Source organism: Marmota monax, unplaced genomic scaffold (genome assembly GCF_021218885.2).
Source record: "Marmota monax isolate L192 unplaced genomic scaffold, Marmota_monax_Labrador192_F-V1.1 WCK01_AAM20220418_F8-fsc00188, whole genome shotgun sequence".
In the NCBI taxonomy this organism is placed as follows: domain Eukaryota; kingdom Metazoa; phylum Chordata; class Mammalia; order Rodentia; family Sciuridae; genus Marmota; species Marmota monax.
In genome coordinates, this window is record NW_026692655.1 from 3359288 (window position 1) to 3373403 (window position 14116).

The 14116-nt window shown below is 37.5% G+C and overlaps 1 protein-coding gene across 1 annotated transcript in view; it reads left to right on the top strand.

Annotated features, from left to right (window-relative positions):
- The first annotated feature begins 1506 nt into the window (after positions 1–1506).
- Positions 1507–14116, top strand: part of LOC124093864 (ankyrin repeat domain-containing protein 20B) — a 55965-nt gene continuing 43355 nt past the window's right edge. Inside the window, exon 1 of the mRNA XM_046446405.2 lies at positions 1507–1691. Within this exon, the coding sequence (XP_046302361.2) occupies positions 1507–1691 (185 nt within the window). The remainder of the gene's footprint in view (positions 1692–14116) is intronic.

Sequence of the window (14116 nt, forward strand, 5' to 3'; positions counted from 1 at the left end):
TTGAAAAAAATGGAGGTGGAGACAGTGGAAAGGATAATGTATATGCTCAAAATTGAGACCAGACAATTAGAGATGAGAAAATTAGAGCTACAGGACCTGAAATATGATGGGCTTGGACCCCCAGGCTCCAGCTGGGAGCTCCTTCCTGTAGGCAGTGAGATGCCATTAAAGGCCTTTTAAGCATTTAGAGCCACACAATCACTAATATTTCTTCTGCCTTATCTCCACTAAAAGGCAGGATTATTTTTTTTTTCTATTCTTGAGGAAAAAATAGTCCTATGTGGTTAGTATTTCACAAACACAGAATTTCAGAGACCATCAGATGTAGCCCCTACCTTCCAGCAGATACAGAGCATACTCCCATTTTACAGATGAGGCCAGTGAAATCCAGGAAAGCAAAGTGATCTACATATTTAAATGTAGAGGCTGAGTTCGGATTCTCCTGAAACTGGATCCAGTAATTTTTCCAACATGCACACCACACACTCTCTGACCTCATGCAAATTCACTTACAAGAATGAGAGACCTGTTTTTAAAGTACAGGTGGTTTTGCCCACTACCTCTTATTGAATAGACGTCCCTGGTGGAGTGGAGATGGAAACCACAAGACCATCTTTTTCCCGGTGGGTCTTGGTACCGTCATACCCTCCACAGAGTGACTCTTTGAGTGAGGCCCCATTGCCTAGAGATGTATAGATTTTTTTCTACTCTAGTCTCTTAATGCTTGCTGTATGTGATTAGGGGGTCATTTAAAGGAGTTTTGATGATTTTCAAATTTCTGCCTCAGGCTGTATCAGGAGAGCTCTTCCCGCTGTCTCTTGTGGATACCTCAGAGGCTGTTGTATCTGGATGGACATTTCCTGATCCTCTTCTCCGTTTGCAGGCTGTACCAGTCTGTCAAGCTCCCCTACTTGGGTGATATCTTTCTCACCCTTCCTACAGTTCTGTCTTCATATCATTAAAACCTTCACATGTCCCCAGGTGCCGAAGCACTGGACTGAGGTGCTTTTCTCCTTTCCCTCTATCTGGTCTGAGGAATGACCCCTCCACCATGATGTTCTGCCTACCTCGGTCCCAAAGCAAGGGAGCCCCCTGACCATTGAAACCTCTGTAACTATGAGCCAAAACAAATCTTTCCTCCTTTAAACCATTTATGTCAGGTATTTGGGTCCTAGCAACAAAAAGCTAACTAACAAATATAAATGTTTCTGGAATTAAGCCAAACCTAAGAGAAGCTCATCAGGTAGGTTCTTTGATGGCAAGCAGTAGACCATAATTCTGAACCTAAACTAAAATAAAGGGATCTAGAGGTGTACCACAGAGTCAAAGGAAAAACCTAAAAAGGCAGACCTTGTAAAAGTTAGAATCAGGCAGAGCCTGAGATTGAGGTCAGAAGTTAAGTGACTCTGCCTCTGGAATAAATTTCTACCGTCTGTTACCTTTTTGGGGGCTCAATGCACAACTGCAAATTTTATGGAGAGGAAATCCAATCACATGCACTCATCCATGGGTAAGGAAAGTCAGAGCTATGACTGGCAGTGCCACCAAGACCCCCCTGCAGATAAAATAATGCCACCTGAAAGCAAAAATGGGGTTCTGCACCAGAAGAAGGTGGAACCGATGGGGAGAATGTTCAAAGCAACAGGTGTCCACACAGTGGACATCACCATCCAGATGACAGAAGTGACCAGGTAAGGGAGACTATGAGAAACAGGAAGGAATCTGATATGCCATCAGCCCCCTTAGAGAAATAGAGTTAGTTCCTTAAATTAGTAAAGATAGAGAAATTTCTAGATTGGAAGGAAACTCTGTTCAACACCCGGCCTTGTGTTCTTATAAGCTTGTTCTGGGAACCTGAGCCATGACTTCTGAATGTCCCAGAATTGCAGGCAAATGTGATATGTAAAGGCATTTGTTGTCTGATTGATTTGCTTTTCGTCTTATTTTGCTGTAAGAATTGCCAGTTCCCACCAACTTGTCAAAGAGATCTGTAAAAAGTGATGAACCTTTGTGAATGCAGAGTCTAACATGATGCCATTTTCATCAATTAAGCTATACAGCAAAGCAACAATTCACACCTTTATAGTAACACAAGAAAGAATACACTAAACACATCAGAATTGTTGCCTATGGCAGGGAAAGGAGTGGTGTCAATCACCACAATTTGTTGATCTCAGCACTAGTGACGTTTCAGGCTGTGTTTTATATATATATATATATATATATATATATATATATATATATATATATATATTTTTTTTTTTTTTACTGTGGAACTATGTCCTGGGCATTGTGGAATGTTTAGCAGCATCTGTTCCCTATACCCACTATATGCCATTAGAAGTTGTGACAAACATAAAAGTCCCCAGATGGTGCCAAATGTCCCCTGGAGAAAAAACATTCTCCCCAGTTGAAATCCACTGGTGCAAATAAATCAGGGCACAGGGAGGAATAAACAAGGAGGCAGGAGCCATACACGGACCCAGGACGATGGGTCTCCAAGAATATGATCAACTCAACCTTTAGAACTTGAGTTTCTGAAAGAATGATTGAAAAATGTTACTGCTACATTTTTCTCCAAAGTGGCCATACAAATTTATATTCCCTATTGCATATGAAAGGGCTGCTGTCCCATACCCTTCCAACACCTCATATTATTTTTTTTAAAGAGCGAGAGAGAGAGAGAGAGAGAGAGAGAGAGAGAGAGAGAGAGAATTTTTTTAATATTTATTTTTTAGTTTTTGGTGGGCACAACATCTTTATTTTATTTTATTATTATTATTTTTTTATGTGGTGCTGAGTATCGAACCCAGCACCCCGTGCATGCCAGGAGAGTGCATTACCGCTTCAGCCACACCCCCAGCCCCACCTCATATTATTAAACCTCTTCTATCTTTGACTTTTTAAAAATTTTACCAATCTGATTGGTTTTAAAAAATCATTTTGAGCTGGGCACAATGGTGCACACCTGTAATCGCAGTGGCTTGGGAGGCTAAGGCAGGAGGATTGCTAGTTCAAAACCAGCCTCAGCAACTTAGTGAGACCCTAAGCAATTTGGCAAGACCCTGTCTCAAAATAAATTAAAAAAAAATTTTAAGCCTGGGGATGTGCTCAGTGGTGTTAAGCACACCTGGGTTCAATTCTTGGTATCAAAAAATGAAATATAAAAAAAATTTAAAAATCATGTCATTGTTTCTATAAAGTTGAGCATTTCCTTACACATTTATTGGCTATTTGTATTGCCTTTTCTTTACCTGACTTTTACTTCTACTTATCAGTTTACTCTTGTGACAGTGTTTGACATTTGAGGGAAGGAGGCAAAGCTGCTGGGAGAAGATTTTTCATAAATGCTTCCTTCGTTTACACAGCAAATGCTCACGAAAGGCTAGGCACTGTGTTTTCCTACGTATTTGCTGCTTGAGCAGTTTGGATGGCCTGATGGCTGAGGACCTTCTAGTATTGCGGTTCTAGAAGCTGATGAAACTACTGGAAAGGAGAAGAGCTTGAATGGAGTGGGGGAAACAAGAGAGTGCAGAGTCAAAAAGCAGGTGGCTGGAAGCTCCACCCACAGGAGCCACTCCTCACAGCCCTGGCCTCCAGGTTCAGTCCCTCAACCCCTGTCCATTTCTGGTCTGACCCTGTTCTGGGTCCTGATCAGCCCCTGGAGAAGAGGTCTCTTCTCTGCAATGGCTTCGTCTTTAGGCTTGAAGACTCTTCTTATCTCTTTCCCTCGGGGCACCACTTTACATCATTTTAGGGGCATTCATGATTCTCATCTCTCTTTCAAAGAAGGAGGTTCAGCCAAAGAGACAGAGGTTTATTAGAGGCCATAAAAAAAAAAAAAGGAGAAAGGAGACTGCTCAGAGCTGTCTTTAATCCCCAGGTTTGGGGGGAAAAGAAAAAAAAAAAACAACTCTTATTTTTGAAAACTTAAAAAAAAAATCTTTTCTTCCCAAACTACCTTACAGGGTGCATAAAGAACTTAGGAGCTGATTAGGATGAAAATTGGGTGACCTAGTGACAACTAAGAGTAAACAAAAATAAAGCATCGTAAAGATTATATTAGGCCACTGAACATAAACGCTAGAATTTTCCAATTCAGCCCAGACTTCCCTACTTCGTCGTCTTCATCTTCATCCCTGGACAGACAGACTTAGACATGCAGAGTGACTTGTTCCATAGTCACGAATAGCCAATGTTTTACTGTCACTTTGACTCAGAGGACATGAACACCATGCTTTTCTTTGCACGTGATAGTTAAAGAGACATTCATGTCCTTTTCTTCCTATGTAGGTCCCTCACTCCTACATAGTCCTCCATGGTTGGAGGGAGATAAAGCTCAAGAATAGGTTGAGGCATCTGATTCCCATTTACTTGGAAATTTTGAAAAATAAGACAAAGTTCAATGATATGTTGCTTCCAGTTTTATCAAATCCCTGCTTCAGTACATAGAGCCATGCTGGGAGCCCTTAGCCAAGTAGGTATGACAATTTCCTTGCCAGCGTACCCCATGTTGCAGTGACATTGAATGCAGGTGACCTTGCTCAAGGACCAAGGCGGATTAGGGCATTCCCGGTTTAGGTTCCAGGTTTAAGGTTTAAGATTATTCCTGCTGGGAATAGGGCGTATCTTGCTGCCTGAGTTCCCCTTGAGTTCTCACGGGATTCAGACAGTATATTTTGGGAGATAGAAGCCCAGTGGAGGTGGATTTGGGCAGAGAACGTGGATTTCCCCAGAACGTGTTTGTAGACGGCTGGTGTGAGTTTGGGAATAAAGAGTTGCTGTTTGAATCTACAAGCTGTGTGGTGGCTCGTGATTGTGTGCTCAGCCAGGCTGTGGCATTTGGCGGCGCGTACGGGGAACTTCTGAAGCTTGGAGGTAAGTGAAATTGCTCGCCCCTGAGGAAGAGCGAAAGAATGGGTGACCAATTCAAAAAACAATGTGTTATCATTTTGATTTATTTTGTTTTTATTTCAAGTTGCCTGTTCCTAGAACTTTCTCAGGCAAACTGGGGAAAATGGTTGACTCAAGGTTTGAAGTTATTCGCCTCCGAGCAAGAGAAATTGTTAGAGGAAGAAGGCACCACAGTGAGACCAAGAACAATTTGGGCATATGTTGATACAATACAAAAATGTAGCCCATGGCTTTTTAAAGATGAGTTATTAAGTATATCAATGGGACCATCATGGTATCCTGTAGAAGGATTTTTCTTCAACAAGAAAGAGATGGCTAGTTCTGTTTACTACATTTGTCTAAGATCTTCGTTTTTACAGACATCTGATTAATTTACAAAGCTAAAGTGTTAAAATATCAACCACTAAATATAAGATCAAGTACTCTTTACTTATTAAGTTCCATAAGGTAATATATTTAAACATTATGTGTGTTTTCATAAATTGGTAAATGGAAAAAGGTTTAATATTGCTTTGGTCTGTGTCTTTGCTGAAACAAGGTTACTAAGAGTTCAGATTCTATCAGGTGTAATTTATATACAAAGAGTAGAAAAATTTTCAGTTGGGTTTCAATTATAGTATTATAGTATCATAAAAAACATGAAAGTCTTTCATCTTATTAAAGTGGAGTAATTTGTCTAAATTAGAAATTTTATAAGAGTTGTTTCAAAATGTGAATTTATAAAAAGGGTTAATGGTTAAAAAAGAGATAGAAAAAGATTCAAGATGTGGAAATATATTTTAATATAAAAGGTTAAAGGAAAAAGAAATGTTTCTAGATGAGATAATCTCTGTGTGGTAAAGTAAAAAGTTGTAAAATGCCATTTTAAAAGATTTTGAGGAAACTAGACTCACTTTAAAAGCTTGAGAAAGGAAGAAGGAAGAAAAAGGTATTTGTACATGGCAGATTGAGACAAAGCTTCTCAATGGAGTTTAAAAAAAAAAGCCTTTGGTTGAAGGGCAGCCATGTAAACTAACATTGAAGCGATTTAAACAAAATCTAAGCCTCATTTAAAAGAGTGAAGTTGTAGGTGGTGAAAAAGTACATTTAAAAGTACAGTATAGATGATAATTAAAAGGCTTTAAAAGGTTAAATTAAAGGTGGTTAAAATGCCTTCATGATGGAGGAAAGAAGCTTAATCTTAAAGGCATTACTTTAAAAAAAATCGGAAGATAATAGGATAAAAGATATTTAGATAAAGAAGATTAAAAATTTAAAGTGAAAAACTTTAAAGACAGAAGTATAGAAAGTTAAAAAGAAAAAAGATAAAGAAGATGTAGAAAGATAAAAAAGATGTAGGAAGACAAAAATTTTAAACCCACAAAATGGGAAACAAGAAAACAAAGAGGAAAAAAAAAGCAACTAAGGGTAAATATACAAACCTTAGAAAAAAAACTAGAAGATAGAAATAAGATAGAAAATGGTTGAAAATGTCAAGTAAAGGTATTTCAGATAGAAAATGCAAGAAGCTAAGACAACTATTAGATACAGACATATACTTATTAAAGCAAAAAAGAGGGAATTGGAAAGGGGTATATATCCCCCAAAGATAAACTTAAAATAACCCTTTTTACTCTAAACTTTTTAAATTTGGATTCATCAGGACTTAGTGCTGCGGAAAGACACATGTATCCAAAAAATGTACATAAGCCTAAGGTACTTTGGAAAGATATTCTAACAGGACAGTGGAAAGGTCCTGACCCAGTGATTGTCTGGAGTCGGGGATCTGTTTGTGTTTTTCCACAGGGAGAACAGCAGCCGATTTGGATTCCAGAGAGATTAACTAAAACAATTTCTACGGATCGAAAAGAAGATGATTTGACTCAAATCCATAACAGCTGATATCCAGAGCTCCAGCTTGGCCATTCTTACATCTGCGACAGTGATTAACCAGTGATGCAATTTTTATTTCCTTGCCAGCGCACCCCATGTTAATTGTGGTAGTGCTGGCATATCTTTGCTGATGGTGTCACCAGTGATGCAATTTTTCCCAAGGAGCCGTCAACTGGCTTGGTGTCGTGGCATTTCTGTATCCTCCTCCCTTCTACTAGTGATGGTCTAAAATTTGGGGGCCAATGGCTATATGCTGGACCGGTAGTCAGTGACGGGTATGATCCAATTGCAGTGGTATCAACCTAAGACAGGAGGCTGACGCCTAAAGGTCAGTTTTCCGATGACGGGTAAGAACCATATGTTGAATTGGACAACCTACCAGGCACGGTCCTTAAGCCACATTAACCTCACTCCCCCACTGGAACCAAGGCCAAATTTGGGGGCCAACAGAGGTGAGGCAAAGAACCTCACCCCGCCACTGGTGCATAGACCTATCCACAAGTATGGCTGTATGCTGGACCGGTAGTCAGTGACGGGTATGATTCAATTGCAGTGGTATCAACCTAAGACAGGAGGCTGACGCCTAAAGGTCAGTTTTCTGATGACGGGTAAGAACAATATGTTGAATTGGACAACCTACCAGGCATGGTCCTTAAGCCACATTGCTTGTTGTTTAATTAATCAGAAGGGGGGAGATGCTGGGAGCCATCAGCCAAGTAGGTATGACAATTTCCTTGCCAGCGTACCCCATGTTGCAGTGACATTGAATGTAGGTGACCTTGCTCAAGGACCAAGGCGGATTAGGGCATTCCGGTTTAGGTTCCAGGTTTAAGGTTTAAGATTATTCCTGCTGGGAATAGGGCGTATCTTGCTGCCTGAGTTCCCCTTGAGTTCTCACGGGATTCAGACAGTATATTTTGGGAGATAGAAGCCCAGTGGAGGTGGATTTGGGCAGAGAACGTGGATTTCCCCAGAACGTGTTTGTAGACGGCTGCCTAACTTATCTATATCTATCTAGATATTCTTATGACCCAATGTGCTCAATAGCTTATTTTTAAGATAAAAACATAAATGCTTTCATGTATTATCTGGTATCTGCTGTAAATCTGATATTACATTGTAATAATCCTTTATATAAAAATTCATCTTAATTATAGCAACTATAGTACATATAAGAAAACTTCCACAGCTGCTTACCTGGATCTTGAGTAATTTATATGTACATTATTTGTGAAAATAACTTATGTATTACTGCTCCCATTACTACCATTAATGATATTTTTAAAAAGAGAAAAACTGTTGAAAACTCCTGATAACATACTTAGAATTGAATAGTAAACTTTAAAGTTTTCACGTATGGTTCACAGCTAGGAAATATTTGTGTTTCTAAATAGAAATTTTGAAATAAGTTAGTGTTTTTCTATGGATTTGGGAAGGACATTTGTTTTAATACATTACATTGAAATTTTTTTTTTTTTAATATTTATTTTTTAGTATTTGGCGGACACAACATCTTTGTCTGTATGTGGTGCTGAGAATCGAACCTGGGCCGCTCGCATGCCAGGCGCGCGCGCCACCGCTTGAGCCACATTCCCAGTCCCCGTTGAAATCTTAAAGAGTAGAATTTGACGAGACATTTTGCTGATGTAAAATATTTTGTTCATTTTGACTCTCAAGTTTATCTGTCATAATAATTGATTTGTATTCATTTTACACTGTATAGTTTTGTAGCTGAGTTTTCTATCTATAAGGTATAGAAATCCCTGTTTAAGTTAATAATAAATAATTATCTTCAAAGGTGACAGATTGATTACATGTATGACTAGTCTGAAGATTAGCCTAGGATTTAGTTAACTAAAAAAATATATATATACACATAATATATAACTTAAATGAATTTTAATTTTAAACTTAGCATGATCAGGAGCACAAAATATAGTAGTGTATCATTTAATTAATTGCTAGAGTATTTTGTTCTTTGAACTTGACTATTAATTCCCTAACTTACCTGTACTACAGTCCTTGTTGAACTGTTTACTTTCTTGATTGAACTGGCCACTATCAGTTGTTTATCAGGTTGAAACACCTGGGAAATCATATTTTATATTTGCTTGTTTTGTTTACTAAAACCCATAGAGCAATTTGAAAGAGTTAAGAAACAACACTCTAAATATTATTAGTGGAGAACCACTGAAATAAATTGTGTCATGGATTTTCTCAGTTGTGCTACTAAAAACCAACCCATGTGACTAGTAAATTTGATGAAGGCTAATTGGTGAGTTAGGTAGTAGCTCTGTGGTTCAGGTATAAGTCTAAATCTCATTTGGTTCTATTAAATTAATTACCAAATATTTTGCTTCGTGAGAATCATTAAGACATGGAAAGCTCACAGATATTTGGCCTGTGAATATTTTATTCCTATTAGTCCTTACTCTTAAAGAGTCATGCAGTCAGGATTGGGGTTGTAGTTCAGTGGTAGCGTGCTTGCCTACTATGTGTGAGGTGCTGGGTTCAATCCTCAGCACCACATAAATAAACTACAACTAAAAAAAAAAAGTCATGCAATTCAAACAGCTGTAATTTTTATGTAATTGTTAATGAATCTGTTCATAACTGCCATTCATAAAAATCTGTACTTGCGGAACTCCAGAAACCTGTAGAACAAGGATTTTTTGCTCTTTTTTTTCATTTTTTAAAAAATTATAGTTTTGTTGTGAATGTGATGCAAACAAAGGCCAACTGTCCATTTCTAGAAAAGTGTATGCACTCAATATTTGAATACAATTTCAAGGAGTTTATAGACACTTTGCAAATCATTTATGGTTCTCTCATGGAGATGCTGAACCACAGGTTAACAACAGTTTTGTAGAGGTAGACTTTTTGTTTTGTAGAGATAGACTTTTTTTTTTTAAGTGCTATATTTTGTACCAATTTGTAATTGCAATCCATTTTCTTCTTGGAAGCTTAATAGATTTACTTTCTAAGTAACAGTCTTTACACACTTATAGCATCAGTGACTTCTGATCTGAGTGAATGTTTGGTTGTACTTAGGGGAAAGAATCAGGAAAATGATAGAACTAAAGGAAAGAATGGGCTGGTAATGAGCCCCAGGTGTCAGTAAGATTGGAGAGAATGGTGCTAGCCTATAATCCCAGTGGCTCAAGAGGCTGAGGCAGGAGGATTTCAAATTCAAAGCCAGCCTCAGCAAAAATCGAGGTACTAAGCAACTCATTGAGATCCTGTCTCTAAATAAAATACAAAATAGGGCTGGGGATATGGCTCAGAAGTGCCCCTGAGTTTAATCCCTGATACGAAGGGGGGGAAAAAAAGACTAGAGAAAAAGGCGGGGCGTCAGGGCAGATTTAGAAGAGGAAGTGTGAAATTTGGGACCTAAGTTACTGAAGGACTTACTTGGCAATTAGCATATGTTGCCTTATGATGATAATGAAGAAAGGTATGATTGACTTATAATCTAGGTACCATAGCTATTTATGAGGATGGAATTTATCTTATTGGCAACTCTTGTTCCCCTGTGCTATGGGATTCAATTTTTGCTACTTGTTAGAATTCCTTTAAAATACATTAATTTCTTTCATATATAAAGTAATTAGATAACTTCTTGGGTAAGAATCTATATTTCATGTGTTAAACTTTCCCATATGAAGACTTCTGAGGAAATAATCATCTATGGCAGTGATTTTCAAACTCTTTGATCTTAGGACTCCTTTACACTATGAGTGGAATTTTTGTTTATGTGGGCTTAATGTCTATCAATATTTATTTACTGCATTTGAAATTAAAAACAAATTTTAAAATATTTAAGTTAATTATAATCTTAAACCTATTACATGTTAGCATAAAGAACAATGTTACAATTAGTTCTATATTATCCTAAATAGCATTTTCCAAAACAAGATGAAGCAAAATAAAATGGTGAGAAGAGTCAAAAAAAAAAAAAAAAAAAGAAAAGAAATGGCCTGTATTAAAACACAAACACTCTTCCATTTGTACAGATATTTCTTCCATATGTACATATCTGGAACCTTAAAAGTGAGTTCTGATACTAAATTTTAAGTTGCTTCCATTTCTGTGCTGTACCTATCCTCCTGAGTTCTTGCATTTTTAAGTCTCTTCTTCTTAAAAGCTATGTGTTAGGCAGCTTTGGAGAATAAAGGAGACAAGGTCTCTGTCCTTAGTTGGCATGACACGATATAAAGGACAGACCTGAGTGGTAGCACCGGGAATAGGAATTTGGAGTAAGATATGACTGGAAACTACCATAAAAATTAACGACTTCTCCAGAAATCATATGTATACTCTGAAGGCTGTAGTACTTCCTATAATTACATGAAATGAGAACTTGATATTCATGCATGAAAATAAACAGTAAACTCAAGAGATTTAGTCTAAGACAAACATGTTACATATTCTTATACCTTCATTTAGGCTCCTACAATGGTCATCAGAAATTTAGGATTTAGGTAAATATATGTTCCCTTCCATGGTTTCCTTGGTTGGTTGACAGTTGATAATGTGGGAAGTGAGGATTAAGAAACTCTCATTTTCTAACATGAATGAGAAATTACTTCTTTAGTACTTATGGCCATTTTTGTATATAAAAGCCTATCCAAAATAGACCAATAGGTTGCCCAAGATAATCAGAGTCCAATTTTAGTTTGATGTCTGATCTACAATGATAAATAGTTCACCCAGATAGTTTTAATTTTTAAATGCTGAGAAAAATTCAGAGTAGATTTTTCAGAGAAAATACATGGACTGGGTAAATTTTTAAAATATGACTTTAATCAAATCAGTGTCGGTACATAGTGACCTGTACAGTAATATGTGACAGACATTAAGAAATTAATAAAATACTTTAGGGACTGCTTTAAAACTCAGGGGCTCCATACTGAATTGATACTGGAAGTTTCTGACACCTGAAGTTTTCTTTGTTCAATTCCTGATTTCCTGTACTTTAGAATGATGTGGCTAATCTACAGCAACTGAGAATCTAAGAATCCATTACAGAGCCATTGTATTTCCTTTTCCTTAGGCTTTTTGGACATGATATGTGAGTTGTTTTTGGCAAACTGCTGATCTACTGCAGTTTCCAGGATCAACATCAGAAGAATCCTGAAGGCATATAAAAAAGATACATTCAACTGCAAACTGGCTGTGAGACCTTTTCAATGGTGTAGCAGAAACTGACACAGCAATAGGAAAGACCAGCCTATTGCACCCTCCTGCTCCCATCTCACATGTACATTGAAAGTGCTTTGTGAATCTTGGGATCTTTTTTTTTTTAATATTTATTTAGTTGTAGAATGACACACAATATCTTTATTTATTTTTATGTGGTGCTGAGGATGGAACCCAGTGCCTCACACATGCAAGGCAAGCACTTTAATGAGCTACAGCCCCAGCCCATATCTTGGGATCTTTCTAGGATTTAATTTAACTGAATCTTGCTTGATAGTATGCTATGTGACTATCCTTACAACCAGTGTCAGGGAACACTGAAGAAACCTTGGATATTATCTATATTGGGTAGTGCGGGATGCCTGGGAACCCCACTTTGACTCACTGTTGAACAGTGACCAAGGCACTGAAACTTTTAAATACCTTGATGTGCTAGAAATAAACTCATTGTTTCATCATGAGCCTTCAATGATACATCATCTTGAGCAGTGTTTTAAGACAAACTCTTTGGTCTTGCCAAAAGATGGACTCAACATGTTTTCCTCTAGTCATTAAGTAAAGTAAGTTGCTATATTCTTTGTTGAATGAGTTGAAACAGTCAGTCCAACAGGTTAAGCTTAACAGCTTTGGAGCAATGAAGGTGTGTGTTTGAATCCTGGTTCCAGCACTTGATAGTTACTTGATCTAGGACAAGTAACTATTGATTGCCTCATAAGGTTGTTTATATTATTAAATTAGATCACGTCTACAAAGTGATTAGCATGTAATGAATGTTTAATTGACAGCTTAAGGCAACCAAAAAATCTAATTGAATACAGATTGGCAATTATCAGAATAAGCATCTTATAAAAGAGGTTTTAAGTGTTAAGGGTTCATTTACACCTTTGTAAAGATCACTCTGAAAATGATCAATTTTTGTTAAATTAATTTACACAATAGAGTCTGGTATTAAGCTTTTACAGGTGAATACTTTCAATGTCTGAAGTTAAGCATGTAGAACATATGTTCTAGAATACATAAGAATATTCTTTGATTAACTCTTCACAACAAAGATTTTCTTTATATAGTTGTTTCTAACACATGATTTAATATTTTCTTGGACATATCTGTTCTTGTGTAGAGATGAAGCTACTAGATTAGGCAGTGTTTATGGTGTTGGTAGTGGATTCTCGGAAATATAAATAGATCATCTCATTAAGTCTTCTGATCAAGGTTGTCTATTTGTCAAATAACTATCTTAATAGAAAGGGTTGCCATATAAGTGGTATGATACCTGGTACAGAGATCCAGGAGTAATTGTCTACCCTTGAGTTAATTACTTCAGAACTTAAACCAACTAAGCAAAATGGCAAATGCTGCATATGCAGACAATCTACCAATATTTAGTGGCTTCTAAGCACTGAGATACCAAAGATAATATAAACCAAATCCTTGCTTCTAGTGAAGGCTACAGAGAATATTCTAGAGTACTATGGTACTACTATATTATGTGTTATGTAGACACTAGTCATAGGAAAATCTCAACTTTCTTCTGATCACTACATGCTTCTAAAGAATACACCTATGGGTGGCACAATTAAAATACTCAAGATTACTCCAAAACAAGATAGTGGCAATTATAAAGCAGAGCCACTACTGTCACTCTTGGTTGTTAAAAAGAGTGTGTGATATTTATAAAAACTTCTGAAGGTGGCCTTTCCACATGGTTGGTTGGTTTGTTTGTACCGGGAATAAACCCAGGGGCACTTGACCCCTGAGACACATCCCCAGCCCTTTTGTTTTAACTATTTAGAGATAGGGTCTCCCTGAGTGGTTTAAGGACTTGCTAAGTTGCTGAGGCTGGCTTTAAACTCGAGATCCTCCCTCTCAGCCTCCTATACCACTGGGATTACAGGCATGTGCCACTGTGCTTGGCCACATGGCTGCCTTTTAACCTGTGCTGCTGTTTAAGCAGCATCCTGACCCTGCTCATGAGCAAAGACTGCTCATACTCCAGCAAACAGAACTTTCTCTGGCTCCAGCTTGAATCTATACCCTTATGTGCTGCAATTTGAGCTTTACCTTACCTTGCAAGACCACACGTTATTCAACAGTATTCCATTTGATAGATGTCCCTGAAACAATGTGCAAT